At 38.8% G+C, this 27,779-nt stretch overlaps 1 protein-coding gene across 1 annotated transcript; it reads right to left on the reverse strand.

Moving 5' to 3' along the window:
• Positions 1-3,978: 3,978 nt before the first annotated feature.
• adcyap1r1a (adenylate cyclase activating polypeptide 1a (pituitary) receptor type I) lies at positions 3,979-22,042 on the reverse strand. The gene is made up of 15 exons (XM_053651326.1): positions 22,004-22,042; positions 21,818-21,917; positions 18,956-18,978; positions 16,375-16,507; positions 16,138-16,238; positions 13,959-14,056; positions 13,462-13,594; positions 12,216-12,369; positions 11,798-11,858; positions 11,555-11,624; positions 10,458-10,549; positions 8,885-8,968; positions 7,415-7,544; positions 6,659-6,700; positions 3,979-4,583 (listed from the first exon to the last, which is right to left on the reverse strand). Exons 1-15 carry the CDS (start codon positions 22,040-22,042, stop codon positions 4,380-4,382), a joined length of 1,464 nt encoding a protein of 487 aa, XP_053507301.1. The 3' UTR covers positions 3,979-4,379.
• Positions 22,043-27,779: the final 5,737 nt, after the last annotated feature.

Below are 27,779 nucleotides of genomic sequence, written 5' to 3' on the forward strand. Positions count from 1 at the left end.
GTGACATTTCTATTTATGCGCATACATTTTTACTGGAAGTTTGGTAAAAAAAAAAAAAAAAAGCCTTGTTTTACTAAGATACTCTCTAATATCTGGCTCATCCTAAGACCTTTTGGAAGTACATGGTGTGTTTAACATTTTGATTCTTTAGCTCGCTGCTCCATTCCCACCCATGTTCACAAAGCTCTGCCCTCAGGAACTTTGGTGGCCCGAGAGATAGAGTAGCCCATCCAAACCCAAACAAGCATTCTGGACCAGAATCCGGTTTCCTCAGAACCTTTAACAGCTGCACTTAGACTTCCATTACGAGTGAATTTGGACTAAATGGGTTTACCGTTGTTTTTTTCAGTACAGATGTTTCAGTAAACATCATGATTTTTATCAGTAGTAATCACATGTAGGTTACAGATGCATTGATTAGAGATTAGACTGAAAATAAACATGCTGTATTCCTTTATTAGACTGCTGTGCATTCTGTTGTGCCCCCCCCCCCCCAATTGTTAATTTCCATTTTATTGACACCGATATTCATTCATTAATTAGGGTTTGTGAACCTCTCACATCCTTATAAGGTGAACCCATCACTTGGAGCATGTTATATATGAGGCTTCACACTGATATACTGAGACACGCGAATCATACTCGAACTCTTAACCGACGGAGAGACGGTCAACACAAAGCAGTTACAGGACGATCACCGAAACATTAAAACTATTTAAAATGTCGATGTTTGATAGAACGTCACCTTCTCATCCTGAACGCATTTTCATATCGCACATTGATTTTTTACTGTTTTTTTTTTTTTCTTCATTCACAAGATAATGACTGGTTCAGCTGAGCTAATGTTCTACATACACGTATTTCTGACCGAACGAGACTGAAAGCACACTTAGCAAACACGGCAATGTTTATGTCCCCAAATAAATCACAGTAAGGATACATTTAAAAAAAAAAAAAGAAGAAGAAGAAGAAGAAGAAGAGGAAGAAGAAGAAAAAAAATATGATTGTCAGCAAAATTTTGGTTGCGTGACTAGATTTGACATCAGACTACACTTTGTAAAGGGTCTGAGAATTATTCCGTATCAGTCATTCATTTGAAACGTTTTTAGCCCTAAAATTCTTTATTTGCAGTTTACGTTGTTTACGTTGAACGTGATCACAGTCTGTGGTGCACCAACAGATTTTTTTTTTTTTATATATATTCCTAACTATAATAGTACTGGATATTCACTGCTTTCAGTACTGTAAGCTAAAAAAAAAGACATCAGTAGTATATTATTTTTAATTCAATATCAGTGAAAATTTTATATTTAGGTTTTTTTTTTTTTAAGTGAGATATAAATAATTGACCAGCAGGCACTTTGAAGAGTTGGTAATATAATATAATATAATATAATATAATATGCAATTATTCTATTTTAATAATTTAATATACAGTGCTGCTTGAAAGTTTGTGAACCCTTTGTAATTTTCTGTATATATGACCTAAAACATCAGATTTTCAAAAAAAAAAAAATAAAAAAAAAAGAGTCCTTAAAGTGGTCATTTATTGTTTGAGGAATATGATCCAATATTACATATCTGTGAGTGGCAAAAGTATGTGAACCCTTGCTTTCAGTATCTGGTGTGACCCCCTTGTGAAGCAATAACTGCAGATAAACGGTTCCGGTAACTGTTGATCAGTCCTGCACGTCGGCTTGGAGTCATTTTAGCCCGTTCCTCAGTACAGAACAGCTTCAACTCTGGGTTGTTGGTGGGTTTCCTCACATGAACTGCTTGCTTCAGGTCCTAACACAACATTTCTATTGGATTAAGGTCGGGACTTTGACTTGAATTCCAAAACATTAACTTTATTCTTCTTTAACCATTCTTTGGTAGAATGACTCGTGTGTTTAGGGTCATTGTCTTGCTGCATGACCCACTTTCTCTTGAGATTCAGATCACACACAGATGTCCTGACATTTTCCTTTAGAGTTCGCTGGTATAATTCAGAACTCATTGTTCCATCAATGATGGCAAGTCGTCCCAACCCAGATGCAGCAAAACAGTCCCAAACTACGATACTACCACCACCATGTTTCACAGATGAGATAAGGTTCTTATGCTGGAATGCAGTGTTTTCCTTTCTCCAAACATAACGCGTCTCATTTAAACCACAAATTCTATTTTGGTCTCATCTATCCACAAAATATTTGTCCAGTAGCCTTCTGGCTTGTCCATGTGATCGTTAGCAAACAGCAAGGGGCAGCAATGTTCTTTATGGAGAGCAGTGGCTTTCTCCTTGCAACCCTGCCATGTACACCATTATTATTATTCAGTGTTCTCCTGATAGTGGACTCAAGAACATTAAAATTAGCCAATGTGAGAGAGGCCTTCAGAGATCATTTTCCCCAATAAATAAATGACCGAGTATAATATTTTTACCTCATTTGTTTAATTGGGTTCTCTTTATCTACTTTTAGGACTTGTGTGAAAATTTATGCAGAAATATAGAAAGTTCTAAAGGTTTCACAAACTTTTAAGCACGACTAAGCATTATTATATTACCAATAATAAAACAAAAAAAAAATCTGCATAGTGAAATAAAATTGAATCCGTGACCACAAAGACACATTTTTTCACTATGCAGGTAGAATTTCGTTAGTTGTCAACCAATCAATTATGATAGCGTACAGCTTCTTAAACGTTTATACGATTATATGGCACATTTTGTAACGTAAATGTCTTTTTCCTTTTTTTTTTTAAATAAAAAAAACAAACGTGTTTTGATATCAGATGTTGAATTTTTTTTAGCATTTAGCTACAGATTCACACTTGCAGTACTGGCCTATTAACAACTTACAAACAAAAGAAATAGCAACATTTAAACTAATACTATGTTTACGTAAATATGTATACTAATTCCCGAGCCTTTATGTTGTTGACATACTCTGTACTTGCGGCTGATTGTGAAATAAATTGCAAAAAAAAAAAATAAATAAATGTTTTTATCGAAACACACATTTCGTTACAGAAGCTTTAGCCATTTTTACAAGCAATGCTGAATATATGAATTTCTTTTATATGGTCGCTTTGAAAAAAAAAAAACGATACTATTTTACAGATCAGACGTAATCATATTTTGGCACTTCTTACTATTGATGAAAAATGGCAGAAACACAGAGTACTTTAATACAAATAGATTCGCTCTGTACATCTGTCGCGCTTTATTTCCAAATATGTATTATGTAAATAAAGTTTCATGAGAGAAAAATATACCATTTTAACCATTTTAATAAGGGTTTAAAACGGATTATACTCTGTAATAATGCTGGGAAGATGACTGAGGAAATGTAATCTGAATGAAATGTAATATTATTTAACATCAATTTCATGTTTACGGAAGGAGTCTCCAGTGTCAGCGTCAGCACGTTTTCTGACACAAAAAATTCTTTAGGACAAAGGATTTTTTTTTTTTTTTTGTCTTAATAGCTTTGAGAGCGAGCGAGATCAAGCGAGAGAGAGAGAGAGAAATGCTATCTCACAGACGTTCCACAACACTGTAAGTTATTTCATTGAATTACTGTAACTATAAGTGGATAAAAAGTGCGAAGTGTCACATGTTCATTAATACATTTTAATAAATTGTTATTGTTGGTAAGTTGCTGTCGTATAAAAGGAATAAAACACTTGAGAGCATGCTGTTAAAGGAAAGTTGATCATTTTCATATAACAGTACACCCCACAAAGTGTTTTATTCCTTACACAGCGATAGTATTTTGCGGTTTGCGCGACACAAAATGACTATTTAATCAGAAATTAATTGACACAAGGCAATTATTCTGATCACAGGTATTTTTTTTAGACGTATCCAAGTAGCAGATTTTTGTAATCAGATTGCGTAGATACCATTTAGTCCGTTCCTACCCGACGCTCCTCTTATATCTGAATTTATTTGCAGTTATTCGTTATTCATTAATAGGAACAATGTATGTCTCCGTAACCCGCTTGGGCTGCGAAATGCTCCAAGACTGAAATGGATTGTGGGTCGTCTGAGATCAGATGTTCTACCCATCTGATTGGACAGAACGTTGAAATATTCTGCACCAAATATGAGCAACGTGCGTTGAAGTGAATCTGTCAGAAATCTTCAAAAATATAATTGAGCACGTCCATCCTTGACTAACAACGATGCTCTTAATGTAGCAAATTTTCTAACAAAAGCTTAGTTTATGTGTTATGTATCATCTATTTATTTCATTAATGTATTGAAAAGTATTGATAATTAGAGAGCCTCTTCGGCCTGTCCAGGGAGCGAGACCCCACGGCTAGAGTAGGGTTTAATCAGAAGGGGGCGGATTTAAGGGGCGGATTTAGAGCTGGCTCATCCAATCAGACGTTCAGGTTGGCAGGTTGAGGGTGGCACTCTCGGCCTGGGGGCTGGACATGCGGATCTGCGAGCTGCTCTTGCTTAGGATGGAAAGCTGCGTCCCCCCGTTCACACCGCTGCTCGCTAGCGAAGGGTGACGCTGCTGCTTCAGGTCCACAGCAAAGTACCTGTTCACCGTCCAGCTGCGCCATTTCCTCTTGATCTCTGACTGCACCTTCAGGCAGAAACTTGAAAAGGTCATTTTTTTAATGGACTCAGCTGCAAGGGTGTAACGCACTCTCCCACCTGCCTGAACATAAAAATGACTAAAACTCTCCACAGATAGGTGGTGAAAGCTGACTTCAGATCAATCTTAAAGGAAAACTCCTCCCTGAAGCACATAAAATACACTTTTATTGAAATATTTGTGATGTGTTTAGTGATTCTGGTGCGATTTTGTTGGTTGGTGCTGTATTTCCCATATTCCTGTGGGAAAATAGTGCTTCTGTGCCGTGCCGAAGACATTGTTGGCACGGTGCCAACGACATATAACAGGAAAAAAAGCTTTAATAATCTCAAATATAACAAACCTGATAACTGTCAGGTTTTGCTGCTAGCGCCGAAAAGCAAAAGAACAACAGCTTCTTTTACATCATAAAAAGAGGATCATCAAAATTGCAGTTTGTTGTTTATTTAGTCCCGCCCTGAATAAGCTATTTCACATAACAGATGTTTACATATAGTCCACGAGACACAATAATAACTGAATTGACACAAATGAACCAGTTCAAAAGTTTACCCACGCTTGATTCTTAATCCCGTGTGTCGTTACCTGGATGATCAACGACATGATGCGTTTATGTTTTGTAAGAGTTCTTCATGAGTCCCTTGTTTGTCCTGGGCAGTTAAACTGCGCACCGTTCTTCAGAAAAATCCCCCAGGTCCTGCACATTCTTTGCTTTTCCAGCATCTTCTGCATATTTGAGGCCTTTCCTTTCCAACAGCGACTATATGATATTGAGATCCATCTTTTCACACTGAGGACAACTGAGGGACTCGTACACGACTATTAAAAAAGGCGCAAACGTTCACTGATGCGCAAGAAGGCAACACGATACATTAAGAGACGGGGGGTGTAAACTTTTGAACATGATCGGTGTAGATTATTATTTTGTCTTCTGGGAAACATGTAAATATCTTTTGTAGCTTCTGAAGGGTGGTACTAAATGGAAAGGAAATTCTTCAAACAAAATAAAAACAATTTACATGGATCCTCCTGCTCTAAAGTTTACACCCCCCTGGCTCTGTATGTTAACATCTGTTATGTGAAATAGCTTATTCAGGGCAGTGCTAAAGAAAAAACAAAACGCATTATTTGTGACCCCTCTTATTTAAAAAAAATTATTATTATTAACATTTTGCAGATTCTGAAAGGCGTACGTAAACTTATGACCTCAACTGTTCATTCAACATCATATTAATGCAACATACTGTAGAAGTAGCGGAGACAGTGGACTCAAAGTCCCAGAATGCAGTCATGTCAGAGACTCGGTTAGTTAGTGATCTACAAGATGACGAGCGCGATGGCGTTGATGGCGATATTAGCATGAAAGTTGAAGCTTTGGAAGTCTGATCTGTTTGAGCAGAGTGTACAGATGAGGAGAGTGAGACAGCTGAACAGAATAAAACACTAAAGCGCCGCCGAATTGCTGTCTTTATCTAGGGATGAAATGAGGGCTAAATCCTGCTGGCTACCACTATCAGCAGGGAGTCGAACGGCATTGTAATATAACGTCATGTAATGTAAGAAACCATTAACGAAGGTGTAAATAGACCAAAATGTCCATGTTTAAACTAATAAGTGAACACCAAATTTCATTACCAAATAAATAAATGTGCAAAATTTGGGCTCAAAATCATAAGATTCTAAAAATTCAGGGTGGATTTTTCCTTTAGTAGTACGCTAAAGTCCCTAAAGCTTTGTTCTGTGGTCCAAAAAGCTTTAAAAGACATTTTATATTTGCTAGTTGTTACTCGCTACAATTACATTACAAGTAGTACTGGCATATTCTGTAGCAATAAGGCTAACATTGTTACAAACGTTGTTGTAAAGTTAGCTACGATAGCTAGCTAGCAAGGATATTATAGATAGATAGATCAGATAAGCATGCTGTATTTGCTATGAACGTATTTAGCTACTTTTAACAGACACTTCACGTGTTCATGCAGTTACACAGACGATATGATGAGACACACGTATCAAAAACATGTTCCTTATTGTACCGCGAGAAAATGACATTAAAGACATACCTCGCCGTTCAGGAAGCAGTACAGCACAGCCACCACGAAGCCCTGGAGAGAACCCGAGTGAGAACTGGAGTCATATGATGCAATATCACTGTTGATCTCAGGGTATTTAGTAAATGTTTGGAAAGATACAACATGTCCCCGTTCCCTCCATCACGCCATGGTGTTACTGTGATACATGTTTCACACTGAATCAGAACTAGTCCTCTTCATAAAGAGATGTTCGCTGTCTGATAGTCAGAGCAGGTCTCGCTTTCTGTCGAAGCTGCTAATGTCACTGTTTTTATTGATTTTTATTACTTGAATTCGTTCGAGTAGGGGTAGTTGGTAAATTGTTGCCGTATGGCAACATCGTGCAGTGGTGGAAAGTATCATATAGTCAAAAATAACACCAAATGTATGAGATTATAATTCCAATTACTGCATTTTCCAGACTACAAATTGCGTGCTAACTAATTTATTCATGAAAAGTTTAAAGAAAAATGCGTGAATATATTTTCAAGACTAGAAAAATGTCAGTGTCTGTGGCTAAGAAAGTAGCCAGGTCCATTAAATGGAAGTGTTGTGAATGACTTTTTATAAAACTTTTTGTTAAAATAATATGATTACTATGCACTATAAATAAAAACAAACTAACAAATAAATAAATATTTTATATACCTTTTTTAATCTGATCTTAATTTTCATCTCGATCATTTACGTTAATTCGATTTTATATGTTCTAGACACTTTGATATTATTGGTCTAAGTGGCGTTTACCTGGAAAGAGCCGAGTCCGAGTTCGAACACTAGCCTCTCCCGCTTGCTGACATCTTCAGGGGAAAAGGCGAACACTGTGTAGTGGATCCCGAACAGAGGGATGAGCAGCAGAGTGGAGCGAGCCAACCTCCTGTTAACACATAATACAATCACACATACGCACGTCAATGCACACACACTCCTGAAACAACTCGATTCACAGGCAATACAACGTGGCTGAATCAGTGATGGGCAAAATGACTCGTTTTAGTGAATCAAATCTTATGAATCACACAGTTCCAATGATATAATTCATGCTACTACTTCATTTAGGGGTGATAAGAACACAGATTACGTTTCCAACTTAATTTCTAATAATGACAAGACATAATACATTTATGAAAATATGAATAATTATAAAAATGATTTCACGTTTGGTCTTGAATGGGAAACAGATAATGTGACCACCAGAAATCAAATGTGTAATTATATCAAACCAGACCGAGCCCAGAGAAGTCGGCGGCGCTTCTGGACAGTGTTGATGTATGGCTTCTGCTTTGCAGAGTAAAGCCTTAACTTGCATCTGTGGATGCAGCGGCGAATGGTGTCGACTAACAAAGGTTTACAAAAGTATTCCTGAGCCCATGTCAGGATATCCATTACAGACTCATGACGGTTTTTAAGACGGTGACGTCTGAGGGATCGGAGATCATGTGCATTCAGAAGTGGTTTTCGGCCTTGCCCTTTACGCACAGAGATTTGACCGGATTCCTTGAATCTTTTAATTATATTATGCACTGTAGAAAGTGAAATGCCCAAAATCCTACCGATTTGTATTTGGGGAATGTTGTTCTCAAAGTGTTGGATTATTCGCTGACGCATCTTTTGGCAGATTGGCGAGCCTCGACCCATCCTTGTCTTGGAAGGACTAGGCCTTTTTTGGAGGCTCATTATATACTATAATTAGACGATTACCTCACCTGTCCCAATGTTTTCGGAATTGGGGTTGCAGTTTTAGCAAGCTATCATTGCTAGATAACTGTTTGAAGAAAAAAAAAAGCTAGCATACTACCAAAGTACTAAATCGGAGTTAGTCATTTCAAGAAATGAAGCAAAATATTAACATGGATACTTGCATGATGTCATCAGCTGTCTAGGTATCTAATTTGTATGTCTATATACAGAAGATGGCTCTATATCAGTTAGCAACACTATAACGTGTGTTCACAGTTGTATAACCGCCATGTTATATGAACCGCCATGCTAATCACTAATCACGCTAGCACTTTTTTTTTTTCAAATCAAATGACAAATTACAATTCCTATATAACAATCGCATTTCCATTGAGTGGTGCAATTAAGACGGACATCAGACATCATCAAATCTCCAGATGAATTCATGCAGGTAGCATGAAAATGCTGCTGATGGTTTATCACAGGTTATCAAACACGCACACACGCACACACACACACAAACACACACGCACTTACAGGGTGATGGTAGAAAGCTCTGACATCCTGCACGAATGCTGGACAGCCTGTGCGGGCTCACTGAAGCATTTCTGAGCACAGCTGCTAAACACGACAAAGACAACACAACAGACGACAAACACCTCTTTAGGACAAGATGTACACACACACACACACACACACACATTCCTCTTGCACTCTTACACACTTATGAAAATACAAAACAATTCACAAAAGCAGGACTTTTTAAGAGTCTCCGTAAACAGACACACATACACCACACACACATACCAGTTTTCTATCTTTATGAGGACCTGCCACTGATATACTGTTTACTCTAGCTAAGTAAAGTTAGGTCTACACTTAAACTTCACCCTAACCTTATTCTCACTACCTAGACGGAAATATTTAGGCTGTTTTCCATTTTTCAGTGTGAGGACCGGGTGATTGTGAGGACATGTGACACTATCCTATCCTAATGGGGACTTACAGTGCTTTTTGGTTCACACAAAGGGATAAATAAGTTCAGACACACGCATAACACAAAATTGTATACAGAGTGGATCACAAACAGGACTGTATGTCAGAAGTCAGATTTCCAGCACATTCCAAGGGAAGATATTCATTCAATAACTCTTTCATACATCGGGAGAGGATGGCGTGTGTGATGCTGCCTCACAGCTCCAGGGTTCCGAGTTTGATTCTCATGTCTGATTTGATTCTCTCCATGTCTGCTAGGGGTTCCTGATGGTTCTCCGGGTTCCTTGCACTTCCCAAAAACATGCTAGTAGGTAGCTTGATTACACTGAATTGCCCCTTGGTGTGATCGAGTGTGTGCGATAAACTGGCGCCCCATCCAGGGTGTATTTCCACCATGACCCTGACTACGATAAAAACAGCTCTGATAGTAGATTCAGCTGCAAGGTTTATATCGAAGTGTTTATTCTAATTTGTTATTATTTCTATAGTAACGACTTACAGTAGGACTTGTAGAGTGGATGGTTTACGTTAACGGATTTATTTTAAAACAAACCGTGTAATTGTCGATATGGTAAAGTGTTCTGTGAGGGGATGTTTGTTTAGGATTTTTGGAAGGAGCCTCCAGTGTCAGTGCTTTGTAAGTCAAAGGAACAGCTGTAAGTTTTGTAAGCGCTCAGGACTGTACGCTTTAGAGTTTCTCAGTAGTGTTTTTTTTTTTTGGTCTTATTAACATCAAGAGAAGGAGACTAAAAACAGAGACTCGGAAAGAGAATACACTTAGTGAAGATGATTGAATGCGGAAAGACAAAGTAAATAATGTTGTTAAACTGCAATAAAGCCTGGACATTGACGTTCCTCTGCTAAAGCATGAAGCGCAGCTGCCATTAACTGTCTATACGACATCACAAACATGCCCGTAAGATCATGAGATCTTAAACCAGTCAGTGCCTGTCGAACATAACATCCATTCATTCTTCACACACCAATCAAATCTACACAACAGGTTGCCAGGGCCTGAAACACGAACAATCGACCAATCAGGTGCCTCAGAGCTGCACACAGTGCATGTGAATGGGAAATGTGTTGCCATGGCGACTGAGGCAGGCTTACTTACAGGTAAATGCTAGACTCGTTCCCTCCGACATCTGGAGACTGCAGCTTCTGGACGAGGATGATGATGATCCCGATGAAGAGCACAAAGTTAATCTGATGGGAAGGAAGATAAAAGAGTCAGCGTCACAGTGCCAGTCAAAAGTTTGCACACCCCTGATACGTTTTATGTTATCTTTTACCACAGTGATGTCGAATACTCGATTCTGATAGGTCACAAGCTCAAAAATCACAGGTTTACGTTAACGCGATTGTATTGATGTTATCGTTTCGATAGTAAAAACTAACACAAGGATGTATGGTGGGCACTTAACATGAACGGATTAAACAACATCCTCTCACAATTTCTGCCGAAGATGTTTATTAAATATTTATGGAAGGACTCTCGAATATCATTGCTTTGAACAGTCATAGGTAAAAGCTGGAATTTGATGTTTTTTTTTCACGTATTAACTTCAAGATAGAGAAAAAAGATGCAGGAAGGATTTTTTTTTATAGCTGTTATAACGTAAGTGGTAACAGGAACTAACCTGTTTTGTGGTCACGCCGCAACAATAAAAGTAACTATAAATGGATATTAAAAAAAAAAAGTACAGCATTGTAATTCTTTAATAAACAAAAAATTGTGTTGGTAAATTGCTGTGGTATAAAAGGAATAAAGCTTCACACCATCCTGTCACTTATAAATTTTCCTATAACCGCAGGTCCAAAAGTATTTTATTCCAAAAAGATCTAAATGCCACAAAATTAGCAATATAACACTTGTTGGTTAATGCATAATTAATAATACAATAACATGATTATTCTAAAAGTTTAAATACTGACCAGTATTATACTCTCTCTCTCTCTCTCTCTCTCTCTCTCTCTCTCTCCCTTTCTCTCTCTCTTGATAATGTCTAATTTATAGCCATTGTTAATTCACATTTTCTCTGTGCTTTACTACATGTATTACATTATAGTTGCATAATAATAATAAATTACTATAGTCTATAGTAATTATAACATCAAGACTCAAGCACAATTAGCATTAACCGATACAGGGTTTTTATTTAATTTTGTTTTTTTATACAATTATTTTTTTTATAAGACTGCTATACCTACCATAATTGAAGTCACAACAGGTCCCTTGATGACCCACCAGAGGGCAGTGTTGTCATTCATATCCCAGCAACTGCAACAAAACGAGAAATCGATACAAACTAAAGTGATGTTTAATCTGATTCTTGTGATCAGGTTTTCCTCAAAAGACTAAACCAGCCATGCTTTTTCACTTTAAAGGCCAAAGTTAATAGGACAATACAAATTTCTTTTGGATTTTCTTGCGTTCACATAAGTAAAACATACCCAGAGTCGTCAAAGTGCAGCCGCAGAACCGCCCATATAGTCACGCAAATAGTTGGAGTTCCTGTAAAACAAAAGAGTCAACAGAGAAGACAGTTAATGGCACAAAGACGCTTTATCTTAAAATATATATTGCAAGGACAATAAAGATGATCAGTATACTGTACTGATAATAACATCCATCGCAGAATTACAATCGGATTGGAAACAGGAAAACAATCCATCCTGAATGACTTATTATTAATCTTTATTAACAAGTGATAATAGCTGAGTCCCTCTCGTTCTCATTGATGTGGCTACTGATTTGGATATATTTACACTGCTGGTAACTGACATAAATAAAAGATAGCTTGCATGTTTTATAACTGCATCGTTACTAATTAGTGAACATGGCATGAGGCTTAAAAACATTGCAGCCTACCCCAGCCAATGAGGGTGTACCAGTAAAAGTATTTCCTCTCAGGGAAGAAGGTCTCCACCAGCAGAGTGAAGAGATACAGGCCCTCGATGAACAGCCAGAAGTAGTTGGACATGACGCAGTAATGGAAGAACACCATCACCGTCTTACACGCCACCTAGAGGCCATTTGTTCCAGTTAGTGTCAGAGTATATCCTCATTTATCTTCATTTACTGTATCAGCATGCACACCCGCAACAGTTATTGTGCTCGCTAAGCACTCAGACGCAGTGATGTCATCAGCGTGGCCTCTGATTGGCTGCCGGAGAATAACGAGCATGTCTGAGCAGGTATTGATATGGTAATGTGTTAGTAATAGAATATTTCCATGACCTGGTGAACTCCAGTGCTGCGCTGTTGATTAGCTGTTAGTCAGACACAAGCAGGGCAAACACAATGCATTAACGACATCTATAAGGCATCAGAAAGGGGGGAAATTGTGATCTCAGTGACGTTAACCGTGGCACGATTGCTAATGCCAGATGGGCTGGTTTGAGTATTTCAGAAACGTCTGATCTGCATTTTTGTTGTTGTTGTTGTTGTTATTTTTGTTTTTTTCGGAGGGGTTTTTTTCCCCCCTAACCATGTCAAGAGTTTACACAGAACGGTGTGGTAAACATCTAGTGAGCGGTAGTTCTGAGGGCAGAAACACTTTGAGGTCAGCTAGACCCGTCTGATCAAAAAGGAAGTCTACAGTAACTCAAATAAGCACTCTTTACAACCGTGGTGAGCAGAAAAGCATCCCAGAGCACACAGCACGATGAAACGTGAGGCGGCTGAAGATCGGAAAAGACCCGGCAATATTTTTCCCAATCTAACAATATGGCAGGTGGGTGTAAACAATAGTAATAATAGTATGAGAGGGATTTAAAAACAGTCGAGCCCACATCACTCGAGTTTTAGGTCACGCCCACGTTGGGTTTTCAAAAAGTTAGTGCAGGTATAGATTGCATTGTGTGTCAGACTGTGTTACACCCCTAATATAACTACGTTACATTAAATGTTACTATAAATAGATAAAAAGTACGGTCTTGTTCTTGGTCCTAATTGTTAATTAATTCAAAAATGTCAACTTGGGAAAATTGCTGAGGTATGAGAGCAATAAAACCCTTCAGGATATGCTGTCATAGGAAAGCAATCGACTATTCGCGTATTTTTTAGGCGTTTCATTTCAATTGTCTTCCTTACATATCAAGTGAAGAGTTCTTACCGTGTGGACAAAACAGTGGTCGCTATCCTCCTCGGCATACAGCACCCCGTCTTTAATGAAGACAGAGATGGCTCTCAGGATGAACGACACGAACAGGTTCATGTGGATGAAGTTCCTGGTGCAGTGCAGCTTCCTGTCAAAACCGACATAAAAGTCAAGTCTCTATATTATACTCGGTGAACTGCTCTGAATTACCCTGAGCACAGTCTGCATTCAGAAAGACTCCGGAGCCAAGATGAATAACATCAGCTACGTAAAGAACTCTCCACTGGGGTTGGAGCGCATTTCATTGCAGCTCCGGCTACAGCAAGCAGAATCAAATCAGAATCACTTTGAGAAGGGGAGGCCGAAAAATAGGCCGGCTTCCAAATGGCAGGATGAAATGCAATTTCCACTGCAGGAAAATCGAAGCTGAAATGGGATTGAGCCCTGGAGCGATTTCCCTAGTCTCTGCTATATATAATATGTGATTAAGGCTTAGCAGAGCTTTTACTGACCTGAACCTGCAGAGGATGACCATGGCGGTGGTGAGGGATACCAGAGACGTGCTGTAACCCACAGTGTACAGAGCCTTCACTGATGCATAGTACATATCCTGCGTAAACAGGAAGCAGAATTGAGAAGTTTAGAGCCATTAATACTGAAACTGTACATTAGTATTTAGACCTCAGACGTAACTACACACTTCAGCACTACTCAGGTAGTTCCACTTTTTTCCAGTTTACTTTACCTTAGACATAAGCATGTCTTAGTTACGTACAATTTGGAACTTGGACTTGAGTCCAGTTTTCTTGCGTGAAATTGCTGGAGCAGTTTTATCTCCAGTGCCATTGTCTGTGAGTTTGATGTAACTACAATATGTCAGTCTGAAATGTATGTTTTTTACGCCGTAAAGACACTAAGAAAAACTACAGAACACTATCTGTTGTTACCCAGATGAGGATGGGTTCCCTTCTGAGTCGGGTTCCTCTCAAGGTTTCTTCCTCTTAAAACATCTTAGGGAGTTTTTCCTTGCCACCGTCGCCACTCAGTGGCTTGCTCAGTTGGGATAAATTTGCACCTTTAATATCTGTATACCATGTTGATATTTCTGTAAAGCTGCTTTGAGACAATGTCTATTGTAAAAAGCGCTATACAAATAAAATAAATAAATAAATAAATAAAATACAGAACGCCATTTATGTCCGATATTAAATCTAAAAATTACACACATTACAACTTCATGATCTTGAATGAATAATTCTTGGCTTCATAAAGTGCGCGCAATTAACTGTCGGCGTACATTACAAACAATAACAGGTCGCGCTGGAATAAGGGCTATTTTATGAGCCGCTGAATAATGACGGAGGAATGCGTATTGTTAGATGTTTATTTCAATGCTTGCCATCTCCTCATTCATATGTCTGTCTGTCTGTCTATCTATCTATCTATCTATCCATCCATCTATCTATTTATCTATCCATCCATCCATCTATCGATCTATCTGTCTATCTATCCATATATCCATCCATCCATCTATCTATCTATCTATCCGTCCATCTATCTATCCATCTATCCATCCATCCATCTATGTATCTATCTATCCATCAATCCATCCATCTATCTATCTATCTGTCTGTCTGTCTATCCATCAATCCATCCATCTATCTATCTATCTATCTATCTGTCTGTCTGTCTATCCAACCATCCATCCATCTATCTATCTATCTATCTATCCATCCATCCATCCATCTATCTATCCATCCATCCATCCATCTATCTATCTATCTATCCATCTATCTATCCATCCATCTATGTATCTATCTATCCATCAATCCATCCATCTATCTATCTATCTGTCTGTCTGTCTGTCTGTCTATCCATCAATCCATCCATCTATCTATCTATCTATCTATCTATCTGTCTGTCTGTCTATCCAACCATCCATCCATCTATCTATCTATCTATCTATCTATACATCCATCCATCTATCTATCCATCCATCCATCCATCCATCCATCTATCTATCTATCTATCTATCTATCTATCTATCTATCTGTCTGTCTATCCAACCATCCATCCATCTATCTATCTATCTATCTATCCATCCATCTATCTATCCATCCATCCATCCATCTATCTATCTATCTATCTATCCATCTATCTATCTATCTATCTATCTATCCATCTATCTATCCATCTATCTGTCTGTCTATCCATCCATCCATCCATCTATCTATCTATCTATCTATCTATCTTTTTTCTTTTCACTTGTCAATAGTCTCTTGCTTTTATTTTACATAATATTACACTATATCACATTTGACAGCAAAGAAAAATCTGCTCTTCTGTCTGCAATTTCTGTCCCTGATTTTTTTCTTCTTGTGTTAAAAGGCAGTGGTTGAGACGCTATTGAAAAATACCACCTTGAATGTTTCTAAACATCCTGGAGTTGTGAGCTACACGCAGATGATTTGCGTATTCTGAATGGCAAAAGCAAGAACATCGACTTAAGCAGGCACGTAACTCGACTCTGAACATGTGTAACTTTCCTAACTTAAATATGGGCATATGTCACAAACACTGAATATGACCCATAGGAATGAACTGTTGTCATGCATTATTTACAATTACTTTGCTTTCTGTCTGTGTATGTTTTAATCTATTGTAATGATTTTAATTTCTATCAAAACATACCGGCTTGGTGGCATTTTCCTCAGACAGACAAGCTTCCACGTAATGTGGGTAAGGCTCTGACCAACCGTCCTCTGTACAATTCCTACTGATCTTCCCCAGACCTGAGAACCGAAACAGCCACAAAGAAAATCACCCTCACACATTTCCACACCGGATTCAACAGTTTAGCACAGGATTCGATAGTGTAATATAAAACTACACCAAAACAGTCAGCTTCATACATGACAAATCACTCACGTTCCTCAGGGCTCATGAACTCAAAGAGCTCGGGGCAGCTGACCACCACGATGTCGCCCACGCTCGTCGCCTCCCAACACGTCAGGTTATCCCACTCCCAAGCACAACCTGAAAGACAACACAGCAACACCGACTACCTTTTAAAAGCCTCTTACGGCACAGGGATAGCTCGTGAGTTAAGACCTTGGACTATTGATTGGAAGGTTGCAAGTTCAAATCCCAGCACGACCATGCTACCACCACTGGGTTCCTGAGCAAGGAACTGGCCCTTCAACTCCCCAGTTTTATAAATAAGTTAAACATAAGTGACTGTTTATAAGGGTGTCTACCAAATGCTGTGAATGAGACGTATTTTAAAGGTCTCACATACAATCTTACATGAAGTATTTAGAGATCTATTTATTTATTTATTTTTTTACACAAGAAGCACAAGGGACTAGAACTGGCTAGCCTTTACAGAAATAATAATCTAGTCCCATACTTGAAAACATCATGCCTATTCAACTAGGATCCTGTGGGCTGAATATGAACATAACAACATTTTAAACAGCCACTCTAGGCCTCTTGAAATAATAATAAGTAATAATAATGTAGATGAGTGATAATGACATAGTCAATATTTTGAGGAATTGAGTCCTTTTCAGAATTAGTTGTGTTGGTGTTTGAGAAAATTTGTCACTGTGGCTGGAAAAAAAGAATTAATTGGGTTCCTGCCTCTAACATGTTTTGACCAGGGATTTATTCTCCATTTTGTTTTGTTCTCAACTATTTCTACGTTCCTGCACCAACATTCCACGTTCTTTACATATGGTCAAGAGTCATTTGTCTCTCAGCCTCCATCTTAGCGCTAATGTTAGTTGATGGCTAGTTGATGTTTGCAGTCTTCCGCCTAAAATGAAAGATATTTTCTTTGACCATGACGCTGCAAATTATTATCATGATTTCCAGTTATTATGTCAGAGCATCCTTCTACTTGTCAATGCAATTTGTTGCATGCAGAATTGCTTGGAAAAATACTCTCTACACGAATTGTCCCGCCATCGCCCCATCTTCAAAACCCCGGCTATACTGTAGCAGCTATCTAACGTATCTTCCTGTAGAACGCGAGGGCAGAGCGTTTCACATTTCAGACAGGGTTCCAAGCGGAGTCTGTTCAAGAGCTTAAGAGTGGTTAACTGCTGATATAGTCACTCGTACGTATACTCTTAAAAAGTTCCATGTTTGGTTTGTCTCATTGGGGTTGCCTTTAAAGATTCTATGTCGAACTTAACATCAGAGGATTTCCTTTTTCGGAAAATGTTCCAAGACTTCTAATTTCTGCCGGCCAAAAAATCAATGGAGAAGTCTTCGAACAGTCCTTCTCATCCGTCTTTAACAGCAAGTACCGCTTGCTACAGAACCAAAAATCCTGGCGATGGAGTTGGACCTAAGTCAATCCAAAAGTCAAGGGTGTGGACGCAACTCAGTGTTCTTCAGGCTGGATGAGTGTGTTTGTTAGGGTTAGGGTTATAGGAGGAGTTGGAGCAGGTCCGGTTCGACCCCCTGGACTTCTGGTTCAGCAGCACGGACTCTCTTACTTACAGAAGGAAATTAAAGCCTGGATAGCAAGACTAGCCAACAGGGGGCGCTTGAGTCAGTTCTCTATGTTGCCTCTTTCCTTATGCCTCCTTATGCTCAATGTGTGGGAAAAAAAAATCCAATCGATTCACATCACCATCTTTCTTTGATGCGGGAATTAAATTCCACTCCTCCAGTTCCCCTCAGCGCCTCAGTGTAGTGCTGAAGGCATCAGTATTTGCTCATATAAACTAATCCAACCGTAACCTCTGCTCTCGGAGGTCAAGAGTTGTGAGCAATTCTGTGTGTTAGGAAGTGCTTTTCCACGATATCCCTGCATCCTGGAGCTCTCTCTCAGAATCAAGTAACAGCATTAGAGTGACTGCGAGGTGCCAAATCATCAGAGCAGATAATCTCTGATTTAAGAGATTTACTCTAATACCCAATGTGATCATCATCATAATTTGAACCCACTCAGATGGTACACTCAGGTTTGAGACAAAACGTGAGGTTGTTTTAACATTTTCCAGGCTTAAAACCTGTTAATCCGTCCCTGAAAAGCAGATTATATTTACCAAAACCCAGTCAGTCAGTTGTTTTTTCCATGCAGACTCCAGGTGGTTTCTCCCGAGCAAATGTCAAATCGAACGTTCCAGATTTATTCCACACGGCCTTTCTGGTTGTTATTTTTGCAATCAAGGTGATTGACTCCAGATGTGCGACTCAACCCGAGACCACAAATAGAGGACAAGGTTCATAATTCAATTCAATTGAGATAGTTTTGCAATTTATAAATCTACAGTATCCAAGTGAGATCTATCATAGCTGCTCTGGACCTGCGCCTGATGATCTCCAGCCATAAAACGAGCCGAGAAACACAGACTCCAGCTTCTCACGACGCTCTGGTTATTCCGTTTTCTCTGCCTTCACGCACGATGAGAAGATGGTGAAAAGATGCAGCAGATGCAGAGATTGGTTTTGTCTGTGTTTGTGGAAAGACACTGCTCCTGTTCTACTCTCTAACCTGTTTTTGCTCTGTCTGGCAGCCTGAACACAAAGCTAATTACACCGTAAAGGGCAAATAAGAGCAATCTGAACTAGCGAAGGAAAGACGGAATGGCAATCGGCATCATCACTGTCCACCATCACGGAGCGAGTGAACGTAGTCACGCACGTAAAATCTACGTTTAAGGGCAGTCGTTAAAATTCATTAAAGCAAAACATCACAGCTATATCCCTTGGTCTCACCCGTTGTTATGAACAACGAAGGGAATTTTGCCTCATGTGTTACTTCATATTTATACCCCTGTGAAACAGGAAGTAATGGTTGAACAAATTCCTGTTCTAAAAAATGTCAAATATTAATGGGAATATACTTCAAATATATTTGTCTCATATGAATTCATAAGGGTGCCAATAATTGTTGCACACCTATATTTAACAAAGATAATTTTTTTTTAGTTAAACCTGTGTTTCGTGTGCAATTGTTTGATGTCCATGAGAGCAGAGTATTGTTGCGATTTTTTATTTATTTATTTTATTTTATTTTTTAACAAAAGATCAAACAGTTAAACAATAAAGACACATTTTCACAGCCTTCTTTGCTCATATTTACCAAGGGTGCCAATATTAATGGAGGGCACCGTACATCACATTGATCCACTGTCAAGATGAAATCGAATCAGTGGGATGTGTGACGTTTCTATCCATTAAAGTGTCAAGACCTTGCAGCAAAAACACCAGTGCTGTGGAAGCTATATGAATTAACGCTTTAATTTTGCATGCATGTTTACGCTCACACACACACACACACACACACACACACACACACACACACACACACACACACACACATCGCGACAAGCTCTGGTCTGGAATGTGTGTCATAGGAATGAATGAATGGAAGAATGAATGGTCCTCGGATTGCACATCCACAAATTTTCAGGAACTCATCACTCATCAGAGCACTCATTTTTGCTCAAAACTAGACGTTAGTGCTGACTCACATCACCAGAGTGGACAGCAGGTGCTCGTGTAGTGTGTGATACAGCGCACTGTTAAGCTCCGGCTGTAGTTTATTATTGCTGGTGGTCTGTCCCGGGCTTCATAATGGAGCGTTACGAGAGTCTATTCAGCTTCTCCTTTAATGAAAGGGTGACACAACAGCTGGAGCACCTCTCTCTCACCTCTCTCTCACCTCTCTGTCTGTCTCTCTCTCTCTCTCTCTCTCTCCTCTATCTCTCTAGCTAACGTCACAGTTTTGCTTCGAACTGAAAGATCTGTCTTCCTGTCTGCAAAATGGCCGCCTGTTCTAGTTTGAGATGATAAAAAAAATAAATAAAATAATAATCAAGAAGCAAATACTACCTTTCTGAAATGCACAAGCTTACTGTACTTCGTGGCAATCATTTATTCCCCCCCCCCTTCCATCTACCGGGTTTAAATCAAATCAAAATAATAAAAACGGGAAGAGAAGTTGAAGCCCAAATAATGCACAAGTGAATCATACTGTTACCGTAAAATAATAATAACAGTTGAGCGGATATTATTATGGACCAGCTCATCCCCAAGTGTTTTATTCCTTACTTCGTTTTTTTTTTTCTTCCCTTCACAGCATTTTTAATACGTGCACGTTGAAGTACCGCTTCAAATTCTTCACTCAAATTCATGTAGAAAAAGTGTGCATTTCTGCGTAAATCATGGAAGCGGAAAAAATTAACGGAAAACATTAGCTGAGGAATGTAGGAAAAGCCTACAGAAGAATGAGGCTATGTTTAACTAACAACAGTTCTATCTCTCAAATGTTAGCTAGCATGATAATACCGCTGACAAACTAGCTGAAGACTAATGTATGGTAGATGACGTTGACGGGTATTCGGTCTCAGTTAAAGTTTCGATTCGTTAGCTTGGTTTTATCTTGACTCCTTCGAAGCTTACAGATACGTGATTACGGGGTAAATGTGTAAAAGTGGTGATGTTTGCAAATGGAAAGAAAAATCTAATTGCGTTAGCTGAAAGAAATACTTAAGCAAAGCATAAATACTTAAAACCCAGACTTAAGCAGAGTAACGAAGTACTTCCTTACTTATCGTCGTACACAGTATGACGTATAATTAACAAAATCTCCGACGTGTCTGAAGAAATCGATTTGATCAAATACCAGACTTGCCATGTTTATTACACGTTAAAGCGCGCTCAGTCGTTAAAGAGAAGGAAAGGGACTGACGTGATTGGATATCGCGACGGCACGCTTAACCGCAACCCTCACTCATGTATTTATTCTAACTCCGCCCCTTTTCAAAGTGGTTCTAAATATACTACGTTATGATTTTACGCCGTCGACGTTTTCCTTGCATTGTTTTCCCTACGTAGAACGCACAGACGTCCGGTATTTTACTTAACGGTTATACGAAACACTTTTCCGGCCACTGAAACGTCCTTCAAAATGCTTTCTGTTGCCTTTCCGAAAGAAAAAGGTTCTCATCCAGCCGTGCGAACGCGCCCTTTAGAAAGCGCCCGCTGACTAACTGGTAGGAGAGCAAGCTGCTTTACCTCTTACAATGTATTATTTTCTGCTCTAAACGCTCGGATTTCTCCAGAGCGGCCTTGAGGGTGTCGACGGCTATGAGTCAGACTTCTTCTCTCCCCTTCCTCTTTCTCTCGCTTTGTCCTTCTCTCGCTCTTGTAAGTGTGAGTGCTCCAGCTGGCTTTCCCTTTCCCGTCACTGTTACAGTATCTGCCGCCAAGTGTCACACTTCCTGTTTACTGCTGATAAATATACGACTTTAGCGAGAACATGCATGGGTGACGTCCAATCTAGCCAATCTGGATGGATCAAAACAGCATACGATGGACTAAAACTCCCATCTAGTTTAGGAAAACTCACCGAACTCCTGGTCCTGTGCTGGGTCGTGAAGCGCGATCCTCTCCATGCATCTCTCCTGCTCTCGCTTGATGACACAGTTGGAGATCAAGGCTCGTACGGGCTACACAGAGTAATAAACAAGAGCGTGTGAGCAGGAATCCGGACAAAAAACAGCCTAAATGTTGGCAGCACGTCATGTCACGGTGCCTGCAGAGACACAGTGCTAAGTGGCGTTTTCAAGGGCATGATGGCAGTAAAACAGCGTACAGTCTCCTGGCATGAACATACTCCATCTCTCACCCCAGTATTCCACTGGATCATCTACACTCTGGTTCTTAGCTCTGTAGACAGCTCATAAGATTGTTAATGATCCGTACCAAATGAACGCACCGAATAAGACGCAGACACATACTGATAAATGCAGGTAAAATAATTCAGTGAATAATTTTGCAGGGGGGGTGGGGGGGGGGGATTGCACAACGTTCCATTTACTCCAAACATAACCCGTCGGTCTTCGTGTTTACGGAGCCGCTGACACAATACGGTCGTTATCTCTGAATAAGGTTCGAAAAAGAGCGACAGAGACGTCAGCTGAATTTGAGAACCTACTGTAAGCATGGAATCGACTGCTAATATTGCACTTTGTTCCAATCTTGGACGGATGCATAAAGACATATTGGGACGTCCATCTAAAGAGGATTCTCAAAGCCTTTTTCGGCCGTTCCCGCTAAATAATTTGGTAACACATGAATAATCACGCACTAATGCATGAATTTAATACTTACAGTAAATATGAACTAATGATGAGTTAAGGCACGGACTAATCATGAACTAACGAAGAGCTAACCTTAACGACGACGTGAGCCTTATGAATTCATGCGTGAATAAACACTACCGTAAGTGCCATGCTTATTTATTTATTTTTAATCCGCCATGTCACGTCAGAGGCTCTGTAGCGGTGCAGTGTTTGTGACTCGACATAAAATGCAAGTTGAAGTCTGTCTAAAATCTTTTCTGTAAAAAAAAAAACCCACATCCAGTTTGTCACTAATATCACAGATTTACAACTGTGTGTGTTTATTTTTTATTTGTGTTTTGTTTTATGACACAGTGTGACTTAGTGGAATCTATAAACACGAACAACATTTCACCGTGTAGCTGAACTCTGTGATGTTATAGAGGCGGCCGTTTCGTTTCCGTTTATTTTTAGCACAGTGTGGTATCGTTTTGCTCCTCCTTCCAAAGCTTCATTTAAATGAAGAAAAGGTCAGTTTAACACAGATAATATACCGTAGTTCTACTTGAACTTAAGCCTGTAACATTATTCATGAGATATATATATATATATATATATATATATGTATATATATATACAGTATACATTTTTTGATGATATTAAGATTATTCCTGATATTATTTTCGAAACGTGCTTATTAATAATAAAATCTGTGGTTTAAAATGAAACGTTTGAGCAAGAAATTTTAGAAAATGCTTTTTATTATATGTCTTTTTTTTTTTTCCATAACATGTGCGTCAAAAATCTTGGACTTTTGAGGTAAAGAGGATAACTGTGTCACGGGGCTTTCTGAATGAATTCAAATAAAATAAAATAAAAAAAAATAAAAACACTTGGAATAAAATGTTCTGCACTTTTTTTTGTTGAGGGAAATACATTTGTTCCGCATTGTCAGCTCACCGCTCCAGAATCGCCGGTTCGATCCTGAGCTTAGGTTACTGTCTGTGCAGTGTTTCCCATATTCTCCTCATGCTCGTGCGGATTTCTCCGAGTTTTCTGCTTTCCGTCCACCTCCCACTTGTTTGGTTTTTTTTTGTTTGTTTGTTTGTTTTTTTATAAAAAAAGAGCCGAAATATTTCCTTTTGTTTAACAATGTTTTTAAGGTAATTTAGGATTTAGCATTAATTAGCCGTATTGATCATTATGTCAATGGAAGGTCCTCACTAGGATGGTATACACACCCACACACACACACACACACACGGTTAAATGCTCATGCATTCGTGCATTCGAGATTTAACACACTACATTACACACAACAACAAACTTGCGTGCCCTGATCTGCAAGCACTCCATCTCTTCTCCGCTCCGCCAGTCTACAAACCCATGCTACTGTAACTTCATTTCCCTCCTCTCTCCTCCACAAACTCATCTTAATAATATCAGATTAGCACTTCATTTGACAAAAACAGGGCACTTTTATTTTTTCACAAAAACGATGCTGCTTTCCGCCAAATGTCTTCTCTTCTCTTATTGAAGAACCACAGATGAAATAAGAAACCTCGTTTACACGCATAGCGTGAAGATCCTTAATCCTACAGTACACTGCTCATTTCTGTGATTAGATAAATAAATAAATCATGTACACGTCATTTAGGATACAAGCTTTCTGGCAACTAAATAAACGTCATAGACGACCTAATGAAGAGTGAGCTATATTAAAGCTGCGGTAAGCAACGTCAGCACGTCTTACGAGCTTCCTCCACTTTCTGTCGTAAATCCCACGCTCTTGTTCAAAAGTCTTCAAGGACACGTATTCTGCGATCTGAGGAGAACAGGCAGGCAGGCTACGGTGACTCTAATAACCACTCTGTACAACTGTGTCGAGCAGAAAAGCATCTCATAACACGCCGAAACTCCATGATGTCTCCTGCTGTTGTTCAACATCATGTGCGTTCTAAATGCTTCTCAGCTATAGAGGTGTTCCTATTAAAGTGAGCGTATATAATTTAAAAGAAACGAAAGTTTAAAAGAGTCTTTACAGGTTTAGTATAAGCATGAGCGGAGTGTTGTTAAACTGTGAATTTGCTACGTTGCCTGTTCTTTTTCAAGCATGAAACTCCACAAGCATAGTGACACTTCACACGTTTTAGTGTGTGTTACTAACAGCAATGCCAGACACTGCGAATTAGTAGCAAGCGCTTAATTAACCCCTATATTACAGTATGTTTGGCTTAAAATAACACACTTTATACTATTACATATAGCAATACTACTACTACTACTAATAATAATAATAACAATAACAATAATAAAAATAATAATAAAAATAACAACAATAGTAATAATAATAATAATAATAATAATAATAATAATAACAACAATAATAACAATAACACTAATGATAATAACACTAATAATAAATAGTAATAACAATAGTAACACTATTACTACTACTACTACTACTACTACTAATAATAATAATAATAGTACTAATAATAAATAATAATAACAATAGTAATACTACTACTACTACTACTATTAATAATAATAATAATAATAATAATAATAATAATAACAATAGTAATACTACTACTACTACTACTACTACTAATAATAATAATAATAATAATAATAAATAATAATAATAACAATAGTAATACTACTACTACTACTACTACTACTAATAATAATAATAATAATAATAATAACAATAGTAATACTACTACTACTACTACTACTACTAATAATAATAATAATAATAATAACAATAGTAATTCTACTACTACTACTACTACAACTAATAATAATAATAATAATAATAAATAATAATAATAATAATAACAATAGTAATACTACTACTACTACTACTACTACTAATAATAATAATAATAAATAATAACAACAATAGTAATTCTACTATTACTACTACTACAACTAATAATAATAATAATAATAATAATAATAATAATAATAATAACAGTAATAATAAATAATAATAACAATAGCAATACTGCTACTACTACTACTACTACTACTACTGATAATAATAAAAATAATAATAATAATATCCCAACATGATCCCAGTGTGTGAATGATTAATGAATTTTATATATCGTATCGTATCGTATTCATATCATAGAGCTTTCGGATCTGTCAGAAAGTGTTGATTGCTCTTCTATAAGGGCAGCTCTGACACTAGTTCCGGCTTACACAGGGACTGATACGTGTATGGTGATATGGTGACGTTTTCAGTGAGGAGATGCATGGAAGGAGTCTCCAGTGTCAGCACTGCAGTCAAAGGTAAAGCTGTAACTTTTTTCTGACGACATCTTCAGGACTGAGGACTTTGACAAGATCTAGCCAAGTCCTTTTGTTCTATGAACCTGGTGAGGGAACGACCGGTTATAGCTAGTGCGATAGAACAGGAGTCAACTTGTTCCGACAATATCGAATACAACTATAAACGGATAAAAAGTCAAAAGTTCGTTGTTGTTTAATAAATTAAAAAGGGTAAACGTTGTGGCGTAACGCTTCAGAATGGGCTGTTAATGGAGAACAATTTCAAAATAACGTCATAAGTCTGTCGTTGATTATTTTCCTATTACAGCACACCGTGCAATTGTTCTGGCTGTGGGACGTCGGGGGTGCAGGGTGGCTTAGTGGTTATCACGTTTGCCTCACACCACCAGGGTTGAGGGTTCGATTCCTGCTTCCGCCCTCTGTGTGCAGAGTCTGCATGTTCTCCCTGTGCTTCAAGGGATTCCTACAGTTTCCTCCCCCAGTCCACAGACATGTGTTGTAGGCTGATTGGCATGTCTAATCTAAATTGTCCAGAGTGTGTGTGTGTGATAGTGTCCTGTGATGGGCTGGCACCCTGTCCAGGGTGTCCCCCGAGTCCCATCGAACAGGCTCCATGCTCCCCTGTGTAGGATAAGCGGTATGGAAGATGAATGGATGGATGCTCTAGGACAATGGGACTATTACTAAGTAGTGTACACAACACAATGGATACATTTTTTTTCTCTCAGGAGGAAGTTGAGGCTCTAACATTGCTACTGTCACTCGGGATGTGTCGGTACAGGATCTCCACAGATGGGCTGAGAAGTTCCAGTCAGCACGTCCATCTGCTGTGTGTGAGTAGACGCCTCGTCCCCAAGCGCTAGCGATCATATGGTCACCCACGCCGGGCATCCACATGTGAATCCACGCAAACATGTAAACCCACACTCACAAATCCCTGACTCACACACGCGTGCGCGCATACCGAAGCTCAGACTCTAGAGTGCATAATGTGTGTGTGTGTGTGTGTGTGTGTGTGCGTGTGTGTCCTCACCAGAGAGATACTGAGGAGGAGGAACAGGGGGAGGAAGATGGCCCCAGGTCGCTTCATTCTGTCTGCTGGTGTCTGGAGCGATTAATGCAGCCTCCACACAGCCTCGGTGACTCCTCAGTGTAAAATCACCTGGAAAAAAAATATTTAAAAAAATCTGATTTCTCATTGTCTCATTTATTTTATTCGAGTCTCAGGAAATGCACAGAGGGCAAGGCCTCATTTAGAGAAACGCCAACTCTGACTTACAGTTAGAACAAGTTCAACAACAGAAGACAGAACTGTATAACGCCACAGATGAAAGAAAAAAGCAATGATGAAACGGTACACAGCAAAAACAAAGTGGTGTTCCAGTGACTTTAAGGACGTCGTCGAGCTCCTGAGCAAAACCTTTTAAAAAAAAAAAAGCTTTTCATTTGTCAAAATGTTGAAAAGTTTTCTCTTTTTCTCCCAAACTGAAAAATATCAATCTAACCCTGACGCGAAGAAATGATCCAGATTTGTTGCCTGGCCATACTCAGAAAGAGAAATGTATAATTGTTGTTATGGTAACCTCTGTTGTGAGGAGATTTATGGAAGGAGTCTCCAGTCTCAGAACTTTGTAACAGTAAGTTTTCCGACACGGGAAAGTCTTCAGGATAGACGAGTTTACCTTTGTGATTTCTCAGTTCCACGACAAGCTGTGTTCACGACACAACAGTGTGCAAGGCAATAAATAAACAGAACAGAACAACACATACACGGGGCAATAAATTCACAGGTGCATCTCTGGTAAAAGTTTCTCAGTTGTTGTAGATTACATGTAACATGCACCATATTTGTGGACTGAGGGTTTGGGGGGGGAGGGGGGAGAGGGGAGCGGGGGGGGGGGTGGTTAGAAGGGGCACGTGGCAAGAGTGTGTTTTACGAGAACC

The sequence above is a fragment of the Ictalurus furcatus genome, chromosome 20 (genome assembly GCF_023375685.1).
Source record: "Ictalurus furcatus strain D&B chromosome 20, Billie_1.0, whole genome shotgun sequence".
NCBI classification, from domain to species: Eukaryota; Metazoa; Chordata; class Actinopteri; order Siluriformes; family Ictaluridae; genus Ictalurus; species Ictalurus furcatus.

Bases quoted from the DNA above. Each gene is read 5' to 3' on its own strand.
- adcyap1r1a (XM_053651326.1), bottom strand. From the start codon at position 22,042: ATGCCCTTGAAAACGCCACTTAGCACTGTGTCTCTGCAG. The intron at 16,508-18,955 runs GTTAGAGAGTAG...TTTAAAAGGTAG, and splicing joins GCCAGACAGAGCAAAAACAG to TCGGTGTTGCTGTGTTGTCT. The intron at 7,545-8,884 runs GTAAGTGCGTGT...ATGTGTTAACAG, and splicing joins GAGCTTTCTACCATCACCCT to GAGGTTGGCTCGCTCCACTC.